Source organism: Choloepus didactylus, chromosome 7 (genome assembly GCF_015220235.1).
Source record: "Choloepus didactylus isolate mChoDid1 chromosome 7, mChoDid1.pri, whole genome shotgun sequence".
NCBI lineage: Eukaryota > Metazoa > Chordata > Mammalia > Pilosa > Megalonychidae > Choloepus > Choloepus didactylus.
The window spans coordinates 30066780-30085511 of record NC_051313.1 but is presented as its reverse complement, the minus strand read 5'-3'; the positions used below and the strand labels follow the sequence as shown (position 1 = coordinate 30085511).

Below are 18732 nucleotides of genomic sequence, written 5' to 3'. Positions count from 1 at the left end.
TCTGGTTTGCTGAAGTTACCAAAATGCAAAATACCAGAAATGGATTGGCTTTTATAAAGGGGATTTATTAGGTTAAAAATTTACAGTTCTAAGGCCATAACAGTGTCCAAACTAGGGCATCAACAAGAGGACACCTTCACTGAAGAAAGGCCAATGGCTGCTGGGGTTCCTCTTTCACATGGGAAGGCACATGGCTGGAATCTGCTGGGCCTCTCCCGGGATTAGCTTTTGGTTTCCAGTGCTTTCTCCAAAATGTCTCTGGGCTTCTGTCTTAGCTTCTCTCTCTCAGCTCCTATGTGTCCTTGCTTGCTTCTCTCTAAGCATCTCTTCTAGCTTCTCTCTTAGCTTTTCCCAGGGGCAAACGCTGGATTACATATCGTAGCTTCTCTCCAAAATGTCTGTCTCCGCTTCTCCAAGCTTCTGGGTCTGTGTTGGCTCTGGTTCCAACGGCTGTCTCCAAAATATCTCTGGGTGTTTTATCTCTAAGTATCTCTGAACTCCCTTCAAAATGTCTCTGCCTTATAACCTCTCATAGAGGATGCCAGCAAACTAATTAAGACCCACTCAATGGGTGGAGTCATACATCCATGGAAATAATCTAATCAAAAGGTCTCATGCACAGTTAGGTGGGTCACATCTCCATGGAAACAACCTAATCAAAAGATCCCACTGATAATAAATCTGCACCCACAACATTGGACTAAAAAGAACAAGGCTTTTGTGGGGAACATAACAGATTCAAACCAGCACACTTGGGTTTCTCAGATTACTATTACTAATGAGAAGCAAGCAAGTTTTAGTAACAACTGCCCCATTATAATCCAATGCAGTAACCATGTTTAGTGACATCTGCTGCACTACTCACTCATGCTATGACTATGCTTCACATTACAGAGAAACATTTTGGGAGTATGAGACTTTTCAAAGTCTTTGATTAGAGACAGGTAACTCTCTATAAATCTGCCTATTCCTAGACTTAGCATACACTTTATTTATAAATGGTACTTCAAAGTGTGTCTTGAATCAAATTTTGAGGAAAAAGTATAGAAGTTCTCTTAGATTAAATTGCAATATTAAAGAGCGGAACTCAGTGTTAACTGTGTGTTCTAACAGCGTTTAGTTTCTAAGTTTTCTAAGTTACTAAGTAACATGATAAATCTCTTAAGATTAACAAAGTGCAAGTTCTCTCGGCCACAAAAATAGGAAATTATTTCTATGTTAATGGGTTGGTTTTACTATGCAGGTCCAAGAAGGGCCCTCAAGTAGCAAGCCAATCTATTGCTAATTACGACAGAGAGAACAGCTCAGCAACCTCTTATAGCTAAAACCCAAATCATTACTCTTGACAGGTACTCCTTAGCATTTAGATGGAAAATGGAAAATACTGAATAACTCCATTCAACAGGATAATTAATTTAGTTATCTGCATCCATTGGGATGTTTAAGGTTGCTCCAAAACAGACCTTTTACAGGAGCAATACTAAGGCAAAAGTTACTTCATTCATGCTCTGTGGGATGCAACTCTGGACTTAAGCCAAGTACTCATTCAGGCATTTCAGAAGATTCAACGTTGCTTCATGAGGTCTTTTTACATCTTTCCAACAGGAAACTCGACAGCTTATTTGCTTGAGAAGTAGGATGGCATTCAGTTGGATAAGCAAACAGCCTGGATCTTTAAATCAGAAAATAAAAACTCACTTTTGCCACCTGTACCTCTGTTATCTAAAACATATGGTGCTCATTGCAATCAAAGGCACACCCAGGTGCTGGCCAAAGGTTACATTTTCAGTGCCTGGTAGTGTCTGGAACAAGTTCATCATCTCTCCTTTGCCATTTTCAAAGCTTGGCCCCTCATACCAAGATATCACTTTACCTCAATATAGAAAAATGCTTTTTAAGGATGATTTTAATATAGCTTTGGATTTTACTGAGGGTTTACATAAAAAATTATCTTAAGAAAATTTCTACATATTCTAAAGAATTCATTAATAAAGATATTTTCCAATATTTCTCATGTAAGGTTCTAAGTAATGGATACGTCTTTAAAGTGTCAGTAAAGAAAAGGAAGTTCAGAACTGAATTTAGCAAATGCCCAAACAGGCTGAGTATCTATATGCAATTCACCTTACTTATTTTAACTACTTCCTTTTATCAGTAGCCACCATAAATCCATTCTAGAAGTAGGTGACGTAAAAGTGGGTAGAAGACCTTGGGAAGACGGTTGCTGCAAAGGAGAGGCTAGGCCTCCCTATATTTGTGCCTAAGAGTCTCCTCCTGAATGCCTCTTTGTTGCTCAGATGTGGCCCTCTCTCTCTGGCTAAGCCAACTTGAAAGGTGAAATCACTGCCCTCCCCCCTACGTGGGATCAGACACCCAGGGGAGTGAATCTCCCTGGCAACGTGGAATATGACTCCCGGGGAGGAATGTAGACCCGGCATCGTGGGACGGAGAACATCTTCTTGACTAAAAGGGGGATGTGAAAGGAAATGAAATAAGCTTCAGTGGCAGAGAGATTCCTAAACGAGCCGAGAGATCACTCTGGTGGGCACTCTTATGCACACTTTAGACAACCCTTTTTAGGTTCTAAAGAATTGGGGTAGCTGGTGGTGGATACCTGAAACTATCAAACTACAACCCAGAACCCATGAATCTCGAAGACAGTTGTATAAAAATGTAGCTTATGAGGGGTGACAATGGGATTGGGAAAGCCATAAGGACCAAACTCTACTTTGTCTAGTTTATGGATGGATGTGTAGAAAAGTAGGGGAAGGAAACAAACAGACAAAGGTACCCAGTGTTCTTTTTTACTTCAATTGCTCTTTTTCACTCTAATTATTATTCTTGTTATTTTTGTGTGTGTGCTAATGAAGGTGTCAGGGATTGATTTAGGTGATGAATGTACAACTATGTAATGGTACTGTAAACAATCGAAAGTACAATTTGTTTTGTATGACTGCGTGGTATGTGAATATATCTCAATAAAATGATGATTAAAAAAAAAAAAAAGTGGGTAGAAGAACTACACTCAAACTCCAGATCATCTCTAACTATATAAAAATATGATATGAAATAGCTGCCCTTACACCATGTTGGCTTGTCTTATAGCTGAGTCTAGCATGTTCTGTCAGGAAGCAGGCAACATGATTATCTTCTCATTCATTCAAACAAACATTTATTGAATACCTACTGAATGACGCACTCTGATAAGTCCCGACTATCAAGATTACAAGCCTAACTTCAATGTACTGAAATCTCTGAGTGCCTATATATTCCTCAACACTGCATTTTCTCTCCAAATAAAACACAGGGTCATTGAGTTAGGAGGATCTTGTTAAAATCACTGCTTTTACCCAGCTATATGGTTTGGGACAGAAGAATTTGCCATTTTTTCCCCCTACAAAAATGGGGAAAACACAACTTTGCTTGCCACAATGATTAAATGAGATAACCTATGAAAAAAATCATCTCGCATGGTACCTGGAACATACCAGGTACTCATTCCTCTTTTTTTTCCACCTTCCTTAGATAACAGGGCCTTAGCTGGGGCAGTCTTCCTCTCTTACCTGCTAGACTATAAAGCTCCATGCCCTTAGAAAGTGCTTAGTGAATATCTGACACATGAATGAATGAATGATTAAGAATTAGTTTTAGATTCTTTATCTCCAGGATTACTCTGAATTACAACCAGACTTCTACTGGACTTGACCCTTAGGGTTTTCTGTCCATACTTGAACATCTCTGCAAATACTTGAACTGAATATGGAGTTCCATTTGGGAAGCCTTGCTCCTTCTCCCAGGAACAGATTATATCTTAATGATTTATTTTAAATCACTTAATAAAGCCATCTGAACTTTGTGCTACCAGATATGCAAATTGAATCAACTTGCTATGCCTTAATTAAAAGTAAATGAGTTTTAGTTTATGACAGTATAAACCAATAAAAAACATTTACTTTACACCTTTAAGTGATGCAAACTGAATATTTCATATATAAACAAAATCGTTCTTGACTGTAATACATGTTTATACTCAGGAGAATCACAAGATTCTCAACAACAGTGTTCTATTTCAGTTTCATTCACACTTTTCCCTTGTAATAAATGTGGGTGCATTAGCTTTTTATTGGAAAACTCTTACACTGTCAATTAAAATACCATAATCGGGAAAAAATAATTTAAAAACGAGCAATAACGTATCCAAGTTTAAATGCTACTGCATATTATCCATCAAAATAAAATAATTTTCTCTGTTTTTTGCATAAGCTTTTCCAATTTCTCCCTCCTTCAGATAAATGAAAAAATGTTCACAGTATTTTTAGAAGGCAAATTGTATAACTGTTTAAATAATCACTCAAGTAGAATGGGTGAGTAACTGTAAGACAAGTTCTTATATGTGACATATTAAAAGTAGCTACAAAAGAATAAGCTGAAGAACTTTATAATGCAATGATAAGAGTAAATCAATGTATCTTTTCTAAATTTAGATTTGTTACTAATTTAATATAGAAAACACTGCCATTTGGATAATAATTGATAACTTTTTCTTTTTTTAAAAGAAAAATAGGCAATACCCAGAGAGAACTGCAACAAATAGAATTCAAGACCTCTCACATTAAGAATGGTATAATTAACAGATATTTGAGACCTGTGACTTGATTTTTTAAAGTATATGTTTTAAAGGCATAGCCCAAGATTATCATTTTATATATTTCACTTTTAATCTTGATTTCTAATACATGGAAGCGTTCTCAGATTATATTCAACACAAGTCTTTCAACTAATTGGATAAAATCTTATTAAAAAAAACAAAAATAAAAAGTTTAAATAATTGAAGAAAATTTTAAAGTTCAGTATCTTAGTAATCACTCAGTGTTAGTCTAATCACTTTATCTTACAAGTGAGGAAGCTGAGGAACCTTCTCCTCTTCTACATGGTCTAATATTCCCACTAGACTCGCTCTGCTTTCTCACAGGGTCCCCAAGGCCACAGAACATATTCTGTCACTTTGGTCTGACGCCAGCCAATCGCCTTCTGTTAAAATCATCTCTTGTCCCTTACCTTAAGAGGGCTTTGTGCTTTAAATAAACCAGGGTCCATCCCCCCACCCTCTACTCCCCCACTACAGAGCTCCCCAGACTATTAAGGGTCATGGAAACAAATAACCGCTGCAGTATTGGGGGAGGTTTGGAGCGGCACTGCTATAATTCTCAGATAGACCCACACAAGAATCCACAAGAAATGTGGACACCATTCAGGGCTGGTGTCATTTAAGTCTACTTTCCTGTCTTCCAACATTAACTTGATTTTGGAGGACTGTAGAACTCATTCCTCCAGCCCTTTCTTGAAGAGAAGAAAGAGATAAAGAACACTACTCTTTCTCCCAGACATGGCTGGAGACAAACTTGTAGGTTTCTGAAAGTAGGAAGCTGAACTTATAATAAAAGGCAGGACAAAATTATTAAGAGAGAATAAGCCTGAAATAGAAACATTATTTATTTCTATTGCCTTAATTTTTCATCCTTAGTTCCTTCAGTAATCTCAGAGCTACCACAGGTCACAATCAAATCACTCTATAACCTTGAACAAATTGCTACCTCCTTAGGCCTGTTTTCTCATCGTTGAAATAAAAGGACTGAACACATTAATCTTCAAGGTCCCTTTATACTGGAGTATTCTCTCCTTTATATGACAGACTCAATTAAAAGTCATATTAAACACAGGCTCATCTGCTTGTCCTTTAAGGTGGTGGTCCCCAACCCATGGTGTATATGACAATTAATTAGAGGAGTAGGAATAAAATATTAAAATTTTCCATTTTAATATATACATACTTTAATCCAAAGAGATAGGAGAAGACTCAGCTTTACTAATAGTTAATATTCTGACAGTAGTGGTCTCATTTGCTGACCTCTCACAAGTAGAAGGGTCAGCAGAGAAACCCCCTGTCTTTGTTCATTTTCAACATACAGCACTCGACTTGTGCCAGGTTACGGGCATTTACAGGTATTATCGAAACTTTAGACCAGAAAGATAAGAAGCTGAAGAGGATTTCTGCAAAGCAATTTCAGACTAAAAATACTACCAATAATACAAACATAAGTGAGTGATCAAAAATGGCAAGGCTGACATTTTTTCTTTTCTTAGAACCAGCTCTTTGTCAACCTTATAAAATAATCAGTTCTGATAAGAGACAGCCAAAATGATCAGGAAGTATTAGAAGTGTCCACAACCCTTAACTCTGAAACTTTCCCTTTGTGCACAATGTGTCCTGAGGTATTTGCTGATAATACAAAATTTTTAAACATTACATCATACATACACTGTCAACATTTTTACCAATAGGAATGTATGAAGTCCTTCTTCATGGAAAGCGGATGCTGCTGCTGCTGCGTGCACCATGGCACAGTACAAAAGCATGAGTGCTGGGACCACGCAGACCTGTATTAGAATAGAGCTCTGACACACACCGGTTATATGGTCTGCAGTAAGCCTGAGGCTCAGCTTTCTAATCCATAAAGGTGAGAAAGTAATACCCATTTCATAGGGCTGTTGTGTGGTGTGACAAGAACACTTGACAAATGTAGGTCTAAATAAACATTAATTTCTTTTCTCTTGCCCTTAATTTGCAAAAAAAAAAACAAATACATGTATTTGTGTAGTAAAGGAAGGCAATAAGAATATTCTTACTATTTAAAAGGTACATTATTGTTTCTGGAGGGTACAACACAATACAATAATCTGCTTCACTATAGATTTATACATATTAACTGAGATTTAAGAACCAGATTAGCAACTTTTACATGACTTACCACATTAAAATCTAAATGTTCTTCAATCCATGATTTTGCTTCTTGAAATTCATCTTTCATTTCCATAATAAAAAGTGTATCCAGAGTATCTACGATTGTTGCTCCTTTCATGTTGCCTAAAAATATCAGGAAAAATATTCCATAAAATACCTTTCACAGCTACATACATGCAATTGACCGCACCTCTGAAAATGGGGTGGGGGAGTTGGGGGTTTAATACTGAATTTATTAATAAGCAGTAATACTGAACAGTATAAAATTCTTTCAGAGAAAGAAAATATGAAAACTCATCAAAACCCAAATAAAATCATCATAGGCTCTAGATTAATACACTAATCTTTAAAGATTTCTGAGTTATAGAAAATAAATCTCTCAGAAATTTCATTTGTGATTGCGTTGTCTAGCAAGAAGATAAACAGACCTAAAACAAAGAAGCCACACTCACATTAATTTTAATGTAATTACATCAAAGTGCACCTGTGCAAAGCTGTCTAAACATAATTAGATCTAAAATTGGTTAGTGATGTCTCAAAGAAACCATTATTCTAAAATAAAATTCCAGTGAAGCCTTGGCTGATTCATAACCCCCCCCCACACACATACCCCGAGCTGACCCTGTGGGTTTTTTAACTCTGCATGCCCTTGACATGAAGACTTCATGTTGCTCTGGAACACATTACTTTCTGTCCTGTATTATAATTACTTGTCTGCCTCTTTTTCAGTCTGTAAACTTCCTTAGAACAGAGAGGTCATGTCTTGCTCATCTCTGTAGTTCTCCTGGAGCCCTGCACAATTGTGACGGTGATGCCTAATGAATGCTGAAAAACTGAGAGCTATACTTTCTACAGATAATTAGTATCTGGATAGCCTGGGACCAAATCTATAAATATAAACTGAGATTATTTCATGGGCATCAAGTTGAAAAATTATCATTAAAAAACGAGTAATAGAATATTAAAATAATTCTCAAAAATATGTAAAATAACTCTAAATCTTATCTAATAAAGAGAAAAAACTGAGTACATGCTTTTATTTCATGACTTTAATTTTATCCAATTTTATTTAAAATACAACTTTTTTTCAGCTACTATGAATTTAGGAGGATAGAGGAGGAAATTTTTTAAAGTGGACATACTAGAAGTATGTTACCAGCTTCACATTTGCATTGGTAACTCATATTGGTAACCCATTAAGGGCTATAAATAAAGGTTTTTATTTCTGATATTCTAGCGTTACACTGAATACAATCAGCCAAACACAAAAAAATCCTTTTTTTTTTGAAGTGCAGTTTTTCTTGAAATAGTTTTTACCTCTGAAATCTTAAAATAATAGATGTAGTTTCCTATTTAAAGTAGAATTGGGAGATCACAAATACTTGAAATAATGTCTAATGTTCATTAAAATTGTTTTAAATTAATGAAGTAACTGGAATTACTCTTCCTGGGAAACAGATGTAAAGTTGAACATAACTAGTAAGAAACTTCACATATGAAAAGGAAGCAGTCATGAAAAGCTCCATAAATGGCTAATAATCAGGCAATCTTACATTCTCAATACTTCCTCTGGAAAAAGCAATCTGTTTTTAAGATCAAAACTGAGAATAACCTATTTCACACTAAGAACCATTTCCTAAGAAACCTGATGGTAAGGAACTTAAATTTTCCTCTCATCTTCCGAGTTTGCTGAGAAAATACACTGGATTATTTACTATTCACAGATAAGGAACTCGGCAAAGAAATGGAGTAAAGAAGTTATTTAAAAGTTTTCCTCATCTGTAAATAGGAAACTTTTATTTATAATGAGACCTGCCATCTTGGTTTTACTATAATAAGAAATTCCTTACGTGTTCTACTTTAATCCAAAGACAGAATGTGATAAATACCACCTGAATTATTAATATTTCATTTCCTTTTAATAATATCTGAAGCTCGCTTTTTTTTTAAAGCACAAGTCCTTATATGGATTATGAAAAGTGTTTTTACTGAAGAAGCCAATGAAAACTAAAAACACTAGGTATAAGAAAAAACAAGCAAAAAAGAAGTATGTTTTTAATGCTCAATAATAAAGTTAAAAGCTATGAATGTTTGTATTAACAGGGAACCAAATAATCTCTTCAATAAAGATTCTGGTAAATTAACCCATAATTGATTTCTTAATGGTACAAGCAACATTCATAGAGATAAAAGCAAAAGTGAAATTAGATTTTTAAAAAAGCTATAATAAAATAAAGATGACAAAATTGCAAGATCCCAGCATTCTTAAATATTCAGGGTTCACCAAAAACACATCCATAATTCTCTCTCACGTCAGTCACCAATTTGATTAAGAAGTTAAAAGGATGGGTGATTTTTTGGTCTAGGGCCAAACACGCAGTTTCAATCATATGGGTATTTAAATATATTTGAAATACAAGATTAACAGGGGTAATTCAGATTTCAGTAGCAAAGGGTGAAACGTCTCCTCGGGAAACTTTGGTAAAAAGGAGATTTTTACTAAAGTAGAACCCAAGGGCCATTAGGAAAATTTGTCAATATTAGGATTGCTGAAGTCTAAAGGAAAGGAAAAGAGAAAGAAAAAAGGAGGAGAAAAGAGAGAGTGAGGAAAGAAAAAGAGCAAAGGTAAGGGGCAAAATAGAAAAGAAACAAAAGGGTTGTTCAGAGCATGAAATGTAAGTGTGTAAGGACACATTTTAACATATAGATTATCTAAACTATGTCCTAGTTCATTTTGAATATATGTGGGAAATGCAAAATCAAACAAATAAAACACACACAAAACAAACACACACAATCTCTAACTTTAGAAGAATCTCTCTGGGAGCTAAAAATCATGATGCTTCACCCCATGCCCATTAAATCAGAATCTCTGGAGGTATATCCCACGCATCAATTTGTTTTTATAGTTTTACAAGTGATTGTAATGTGCAGGCACTGCTCTATCTGAAGGATATACTATGCAAAGTTGTTTAACACCATTAGGTGTGCAAGTTTCCTAGCAACATGGCCTGGGGGGTCACCCTATTGCTGGAACTTCAACACCCACAGAAGTTCAGGGTCAACTGGAGAGAAATTACTGTCACTAAGAAAGCAAAAAAATTCTACTCACCAAACAAACTGCTTGAATGGCCTTCTTTCGAAATAGGTTTTAGTTCATTTAGTCCCCAGGCATAATGTTTATAATTATTCCAAGCATGTTTCATCATCTGAGAAAGGATATTAAAATGGCATTATAATGTGAAAGAGACTTTTTGCTACAAAACAGATCATATATTCATATATTTAAGACCTAAAGTTTAAAACATTAAAATTTACTGCTTAAAGGATGATGATTAGTTAAAAGGGTAGTAATGATATAAATAAAGGAGAACTGCAATAGTTATGCACACTCACATACACATATACAAATCACCTGTTTATGTTTACAAGTGGGAGATTCTTCTCTTTTGAGTCCAATTAATCCTATTTTAGTGTAAACATCATTTTCAAAAGTCAGTTCCCAAATATAGATATTCAGCTTATCCTAAAAGAATGAATCATTCCTATATTTATCAATTTCATTGTCATAAGAGATTAAATCTGCAAAAACTCTCTATTTAAAATTCATATTTTTGCAGAAGGTTCTTTGTACTTTGTTGACCCCACAGTATACAGACAAGTATTCAAGGTTACCACTTTGATGTAGACTGATCAAATGTATATGGAGAAGTATTTCGAATTATCTATGGGAAATAAAAAATGAAATCTTATGAATATATGTCCAGATTTTTAAAACCTTCAGCTTATTTTAATATAAGCAATCTTTAACTGTATACATATAAGTATGTATACCTATGTAACTGTAACTGAAGATTGGGAATTGTGTTTATTCCCAATCTGGAGTTCTCGTATGAGCAATGTTTTTTAAAACTCAAACCCTTCTGCCAAAAATTAGTTGTGACTTTATTTCAACAACTCAAAAAAGATATAATTATTTTTGTATACATTTTTTTAAAACGTTTGGGGACTCTTCAACTTATTCATGCCACTATCTTGAATCTATTAACTACAGTAATCAAAATATGGGCATAATATGAAAATGTTCTTATCTGTCTCCATATTTTGAAAATATTCTTTAAAAAATCAGAGTTGTAAATACTATACAAGAGCTGTGTATTAGGAAAATCTTCAGTGAGATTAATACCTCCATTTCATTAAGAAAGTCTTTATATATCTCTGAACACAATAACAAACATCTTTCTCTTACCAATTTATTTATTATCTTCCTAGACTACTCCCTATTACTATCAGTAATACCTACCAAGAATCTTTGCTATTTGCTGGACACTCTGCTAAATGTTCTATATTCAGTATTGTACTCAATCCTCACTACAACCCCATGAAATATGTTTTATTACCATTGTTTTGTAGACGAAAAACCAAGGCTTCAAAGTTAAAAAAACTAAAAGCCATGAAATCTCTCCACATCTATGAACCAGGTTTCATTTCCATGTTGGCCTCACTCCAAAAGCCCATGCTATTAACCAACACACTCCACCATCTTCTTTTAATGAATGAGCAACAGAATCTTCTTCCATAATGAATAACATTATTCATTCTCTAACAATCAACAGCGTATGTATAATGTAGTGTTTCCTCCTCACAAATAAATTTTACTGGAAAGCATAATAGATTGGAGGGTCAGACAACCTGATTTATAATCCCTATTCTGGTGCTGATTAGTCATGTCATCATGGATGAGTCACCGCCTGGCACATGTCAGGAACTCACGTTTACTGAATTTTAAACCTATAATGCAACCAATTAAATTCACATCACTAAAAATGGAAACCAGTGAACCTCTGGAAGACCAGGTATATGAAATCCACAAAACACATTGAGATTACATCTGAGTTTTACTTGGTTTTCCCATTCAAGGTTGCTCATTAGGTAAACTCTCATTCCCATACATTTACAGTGATATTTTATGCTGTGGGCTGACCTGTGTCCCTCAAAAAGATACACTGAAGTCCTAGTCTCCTGGATCTCAGAATGTGACCTTATTTGGAAATAAGGTCACCAGATGTAATTAGTTAAGATAAGGCCATACTGGAGTAGGGTGGGCCCTTAATCCAATATGACCAATGCCCTTATAAGAAGAGACGACACCAACAGAGACATACAGGAAGAACACAGCCCTGTGAAGATGCGGGGGCAGAGATGGGAGTTATGCTCCACACACCAGGGAACGCCTGGGGCCACCAGAAGCTGGAAGGCAAGAAAGGTTCTTCCCCTGGAGCCTTCAGGGGGAGGACACCCTCCTGCACATTGATTTTGGACTTCTAGTCTTCAGACCTGTGAGAGAATACATTTCTGTTGTCTTAAGCCACACAGTTTGTGGTAATTTATCATGGCAACTCTAGGTAACCACTACACTTCATAAATTCCAAAAAGCTTTTGATATATACCTGACATAGAACAGACAAAAATGTTATGTTGATTTATTTCAGCTTCAAATTCAAATGGAAATCGGGGTCCTTGCTAATTAATGACTCAAAATGACATAAAGTTCTCCTAGTGTTTTGCTTTGTCAAAAATTGTCATTTAAATACTGTACCAGAACTTCCTTAAGTTTCCTCTCTAGCATATATTAACTAACTTTTCTAATCTTTTTACCCAAGGGAAAATCTGACACTAATTGCTTAGTTTCTTACTTTTCTTAAGTTGCCGTGACACATTTCCCAAAATGGGTTCCTCATCCTGTGGAATTTCTGAGTTATAATTAGAAAAGAAAAAGAAAATGATTTGGTCAAAATGCCCTGAATGCAGCATTAAGGGTGGTCTCTCCAGAAACGTGTAAAGCAAAGAGGAACAGCCACAGATACCATTATCTGATTCCAGAGGTTGGGCACCTCTGGAAATGATTTACTGAGTTAAACCTAACTGTGAGACATCGTGTACATATGTTTGTATGCGTGCACAAGTTAGTGAGACTGAATTCAGAAGCCACATGTAAAATCAAATTGTTAATTCAGATTTCTAACTTACACAAATATTTGAAAACAACAAAATGACACTAACTTCTAATTTTACAGTATTAAGCCACTAGTCAGCAGAGGGACCGTGAGGATTTAAGCATCTAATCTCTCCAGGCTCAATGCGCTCCTGAGCTGACAGGACAAGATGGTCACTGCTAAAATTCTGCTACTTATGAGGAAGTCCACAGACAGGACTTATGCCCCTCCTTTGTGAGTCCCTTTATTTTGTTTTGCAGTCTTTCATCAATTTAATTAGAGTTCTAGAGTCTGACATCTGCAGCAGAAGGATTAAAATAGCCCTAAACTAGATGTTGGTTAGGATTTCAAACATAGCACTGAAGTCCTCCCCAGAAAAGATAAACTGAAAGCAAACCAAAGATATTTTTCCTGAATATTTATATTTGCGTTGTTGAAAAGTGTAGCTAACACACAGTGTAAATGAAAACAAGTAAATGAGAATGACACAAAATTTCATAATAGCAATTGATTATTTTGACCTTAAGAAGACAAAATCAAGGGATAAAATATCAAAACAAACAAACAAACAAAAAAAACAGAATTACTTCTCCTTGATTCTATGGTTATAGAAAAGATTCTTCAATTTGCATTTTCTTGTCAACTGGCATCAGAGCTGAGTTATCAGGCAACATCATTTATTCAGTGTCTGCTACACTGGGAATAATAAAATGCTGAAGGACTAGAAGGAAAGCAGACATCACTCCATCAAGCTCATAACGTAAGAGATAACATACAGAAACTTAACCTTCTCCCTTCTTAACCATTCAATAAATGTTTATAAGTGTAGAAGAACAATAAGTGAACTGCTAATTAAATGTTGTGCACAACTCTGTTGTTGTACCTAATAATTTGTTTTAAATTACATGCCCTGACCTAATCAAGGGACATTGGAAGCCATGAATAAAGGAAAATAGGCTTGAATTTTCACAGGTATGTCTAACTTTCATAACTTGCATTTTTCATTGCTAGGAACCACAGTTGGCAAATACTTTAATTTGCTGAAGCTTTAATTGTGTGATCTTAAATTATTCATAATGGCTTTTTAAAAATCTGCTAACCAGTTTAGACAGGTGGTATTATGGGTGACTGTGGGCTCTGCTGTCCCCTTTACAAAGCCTAACAGTTAAATCCCACTTTCAGCCCCCTTCTGAGGGGTCTTACACATAATTTCCACGGTTTGGATGATCTGATCTCAGCCCTATGGCCCTGGCACCATTAGCCAGGAACTTGTGCCTGATGGGAAGGCAGACAAGTGAGGGTGCCAGTGGGGGGGCTTTGTCCACTGGACGGTGCTGAGCCAACCCAACCATCTAGTCTACCTCGGGGAGTGTAACTGGGAGGGATTCTTAGGGAATCCAGAGGCCAGAGAGTGATGGAGAAATGGGAAGTACACATATACAAAGAGAAAAGCAAATAAGAAGGAATCAATGGGCAGGAGAAAAGCAAATAAGCAGGAATCAATGGGCAGCTGAAACCATTGGAGACAGAAGGGTTGGGGAGGAAAGAAAAGCAAGCGGAGTTGCCGAGAAGCAGGGAAGATGCGCTTGGTCACTGGCATGGTGAATGACTAGAATTATCTTAGGTCTGTAGAGATGCTATAGAACTAAATGATGCTCTTGAATCCTAAATGTTGAAAAATTTTTGTCCTGTCCTTTATGTGAGTTGGCTGTTTGCCTGCTAAGACTTTGTTTACTTCTCCGTGTGTCCTTAATAGAAAATCCTCTCAATGAGGAGAAAAGCTTAAGAGAAGGTCATGGGCAGCCAACAAACTGGGTTCATATCCAAGCTCTACCATCACCTATGTGACTCTTAAATGAGGCAGTTAATTGCTTTGAGCCCACTTTCTGCATATATAAAATGTGAATAAATAAAAAGACCAGCCTCAATTAGTTGTTGTGATGATTATATAAAATAATGCATGTAAACAGCTTAATGCACTGCCTGACACATAGTTAAGTGCTCAAATTTTAGACATTGTAATTATTTTTATTAAAAACCTAGCATGCCTCAGATCTTTGCAACTTGAAAGAGACTAAACATAGTTTTACCTAGTAATATTTAAATGGCAGGGGCAAATATATACAAACCAGGCAAATCTATATTGTTACAAAGTCTCCATAAATATACACATTTAGGCATATGCACAACTCTTTTATATCCAAAAGGTGGAAGAGGAAAGGATAAAGAATATGGTCCTTTTCAAGTATAAGGCACCACAGATCAACCTTTAGTTCTGAAGGCTCATATAGCTATGATTATTGGTGTTCCTGAAATACTGGTTGTGTCAGCTACCTTCTGTACACTTGCCATTCTGGCACTAAGGAGAAGCAGCTCTGTAGTCCAGTGACACCCACATCCCCACTGTTCTAGAAGACACAAAGGGTTGTGTCTGGTTCAGGTGAGGTCTAGGTAGGAAATCAATCTAACTCACTGATTGTTAAAAAAGTTGAAATTGATGTGCATTCTCTCAAATTATACTTAGGGTGACTTCTTTAAAATACACTGATTTTCAAAGCCTGAGAGTAGTTCCCATCAAACTTTGCCTGAAATTACTTGATTGCCATATCAAAGTTACTTCTAGAACTTTCAAATAAAATCTCAACACAAAACATTTTTAAGATCATTGTATCATCCTTCTCTCCTTCAGTCATCAGTGGAACTGGGAAAGGGAAAAAAGGGAAGAACATAAAAAAGTAATGCCAGGCACAAAAGGACAGATAATATATGATTTCACTAATATGGACTAACTAGAATATGTAAATTCAAAGTCTTAAAATGTAGAGAGAGTCAGAAGCTGGAGAAGGGGGAGCAGTTACCTAATATGTACAGAATTGTTAACAAGGTCGAACTTAAATGTTTGGGATACAGGTGATGGTAGCTCATTATTGAGATTTTAATAGTGCCGTATTGTACGTGAATTTGATTGAAAGGGGTTGCTTAATGTCATGTATGTCACTGATTAACACTACAAATATAAATAAGTTCTCGCATGAGCTACTACAAATGTACAATGCTTGTACAGAGAATTAATAAGAGTGGTATATGGGGGAAAATTACCTACTGCAAGCTACAGACTATATTTAATAGTAATACCTTAATATTCTTTCATCAACAGTAACAGGTGTACCACATCAATACTAGGGGTCAATAATGGGGAAGGGGGATAAGGGATATGGGGTGTTTGGGGTTTTCCTTTTTTTGTCTCCATCTGTTACTTTTCTCTTTGGACCAATGAAAATTGCCTAAAATTGAGTGTGATGATGATCACACAACTGAGTGATGAAATTGCGAGAAGCTGATTGTATACTTTGGATGGAATATATGGTATGTGAATTATATCTCAATAAAATCTGCAGATTAAAAAAAAGTAATGTTAGGGCATCAAGTCACATCTTCAATCTCTTGCTTTTGTAAAAGAATTTCTATATATGTGAACAAAGAGGACAATTTAATACCACTACCCACCCTTTCCTGTAGGAATGAAGACTTAGAGACCTGGCAGGAGGAGACGGGGTGGGGACAGGTGCTGAGGGCATTGCTGTGACAGGCAGTGTGGTGGGGCAGGTTCTGGCCCAGTGAGCCACAGCTCCAGCCCCGCTCCCTAAGGGACTGATCTCAGGCAAGTTTCTTGATCTCTTAAACCCTTCATTTTCTCATCTTATAAACAAAGATCTCCCTCTCAGGAGGGCCCAGAGATCATATTGATAAGGCGCCTGGCTAACAGAAGACATTCAGTGTGTTCACCCCTCATAGCCCTCCCAGACTGTGGGAGTGAAACAGAAATCAGGGAGTTAAGGGAGGATAGCCTGAAGAAAAGGGGATGCTTAGCTAGACTCTGAGTGGACAGGGAGAGGTGAATTAACAAGATAGGAAAGCAAAGAGGCCAATGCCGCCTAGAGGTGTCACAACATAGAGCCCGGTGCAGACTGCAGGCCTAAAACCTATGGTGGTGACATCAAAAAGCATTTAGCACTCTGTCACTTACAGTATCAAGACGCCACCTGAAACAGTCCTGGGATAACCCACGCCCTAACCCAGTTATTCACTGAGCTTGGCCCCCCTCCAATCACCTTCTAGCTGTCACTGCCCAGCGCAGAGAAAAATCCTCCAGCCACGAGTTTCCAATTTTACCCCTCATCAAATTAAAACTCATTCGTATGCCTGGCCCAATTTATCTCTTTCGAATGCTGAAATATATTAGTCCTCTCTCCCTTTCTCTCCAGACTGCCTAGGTGATCTACTTTCAAGATTCTTTTTCTCTCTGTTACAACGATGATTGCTATTTACTGAGTATCTATTGGTGGTGGGGCACAAATTAGAAATGGGGATGGAGTAGAGTTACCAAATTTAGCAAATATAAAGACTGCATGGGACATACTTATACTAATGGAAGTATTTGTTGTTTATCTGAAATTTGAATTTAACTGAAAGTCCTGTATTTTACCTGGCAACCCAAGAATACAGAGATAGGACACACTCATTCCCTGTTCTATCTCCACTGCCCCTGCTCTATCCTTGCGATCAAAGAAGGGGCTGAAAACTCAGAGGGGGACAGAAAGGCCAAGTCTAGGGCCACTGGGAATTATGGCAAACATGGTGAAACAAGAGTGAAGGTCCTGCCTAAAGCCATTAAAGACACTATGCTGGCTGAAGAAAAAAAAAAATCTTGGAGCTGCTGCTAGCCTATGGATGAGCGGTCTGCAGTGCAGCCCTGGTTGCCTTCTCAGGCGAGTGGGCAGGTCGCTTCCCACTGCTCCCTGGGCAACTCTCCCCCCACCTCGGGTGGAGGCTGCCCTGCAGTGCGGGCTTCCCAGTGGACCCTGCTCCACTCCAGTGCTGTCTCTCTAACTCACTGCCAAGAATTAGCAAAGTCCTCGCGACCTGAGATGTACAAAGGATTATGTGTCAACCTCTCCATAATTCTCTTCTCCCTAGATGGGCAGTGGCCTCACATTTCAGAACACATTCAGAATTCTATAAATGAAACTGCAGAAGCCGTCATCCCCGTGGGCGACAGAGTCCGAGGCCGGAAAGAAGGAAGTGAACTAACTGTCCAACACCTGCCACACTGCACAGTGAGGGAACTAGATGCAACTTACTCACTTAAACCTCACAATGCCCCTCTGTGGTGAGTAGTATTGTCTTAGTTTGCCAGCTACTATGACAAATTCCACACACAATAGGAATTTATTGTCTTATGGTTTTGGAGGCTAGAATTCCAAATCAAGGTGTAAGGATAGCCATGCTTTCTCCCCAAGGTCTGTGGCATTCTGGTGCAGGCTGCCCACAATCCTAGGGGTTCTTTGGTTTCTATCCCGTATCTCTACTGTTTGTCACATGGCTGTCTCTTTGGGTTCCCGCTGACTTCTGGCTTCTTCCTGTGTTTCCTTCTCTGAATAAATGAATTTCTTCTATTAATAAAGGACTCTAGCAATACAGATTAAGGCCCATCCTGAATCAGTTGGGGCACACCTTAACAAAAAACATCTTCAAAAGGTGCTATTTACAAATGAGTTCACACTCACTGGAACACGGATTAAGGGCAAGTTTTTGTTGGGGTACCTTACTGAACCTACCACAAGTATTATCACCATTTTAGAGATGAGGAAGCTGGGGCCCCAGGTAGCTCAGAGGAAGAGCAAGGATTTGAACCCTACCATTCTGATTCTGTCCACTACACCACAAACGAAGAGAACCCTCACCTTTGCAGCTTGCAAACCTCAAGACAGCCAGCCACAACCTCTGAGCTTCTAGATGCTCCAGGCACAGAAGGCAGCCCTCTCTGGGGCCAGACCCATGGTTCCAGGAGGCTATGGCTATACTCTGCACCAAAATGACTCACACTTACCAGGCTGGTGGCTAGTTTGAGGAAGAAACCCCCAGCACCGCCTC

General features: G+C 37.4%; 1 protein-coding gene across 1 annotated transcript in view; it reads right to left on the bottom strand.

The window, feature by feature from the left end:
- Positions 1-18732, bottom strand: part of MAN1A1 (mannosidase alpha class 1A member 1) — a 178491-nt gene that overhangs the window by 116957 nt on the left and 42802 nt on the right. The window contains exons 3-4 of the mRNA XM_037844405.1: positions 9915-10011; positions 6810-6925 (exon numbers count right to left, since the gene is read on the bottom strand). Coding sequence (XP_037700333.1) covers positions 6810-6925; positions 9915-10011 — 213 coding nt within the window. The remainder of the gene's footprint in view (positions 1-6809; positions 6926-9914; positions 10012-18732) is intronic.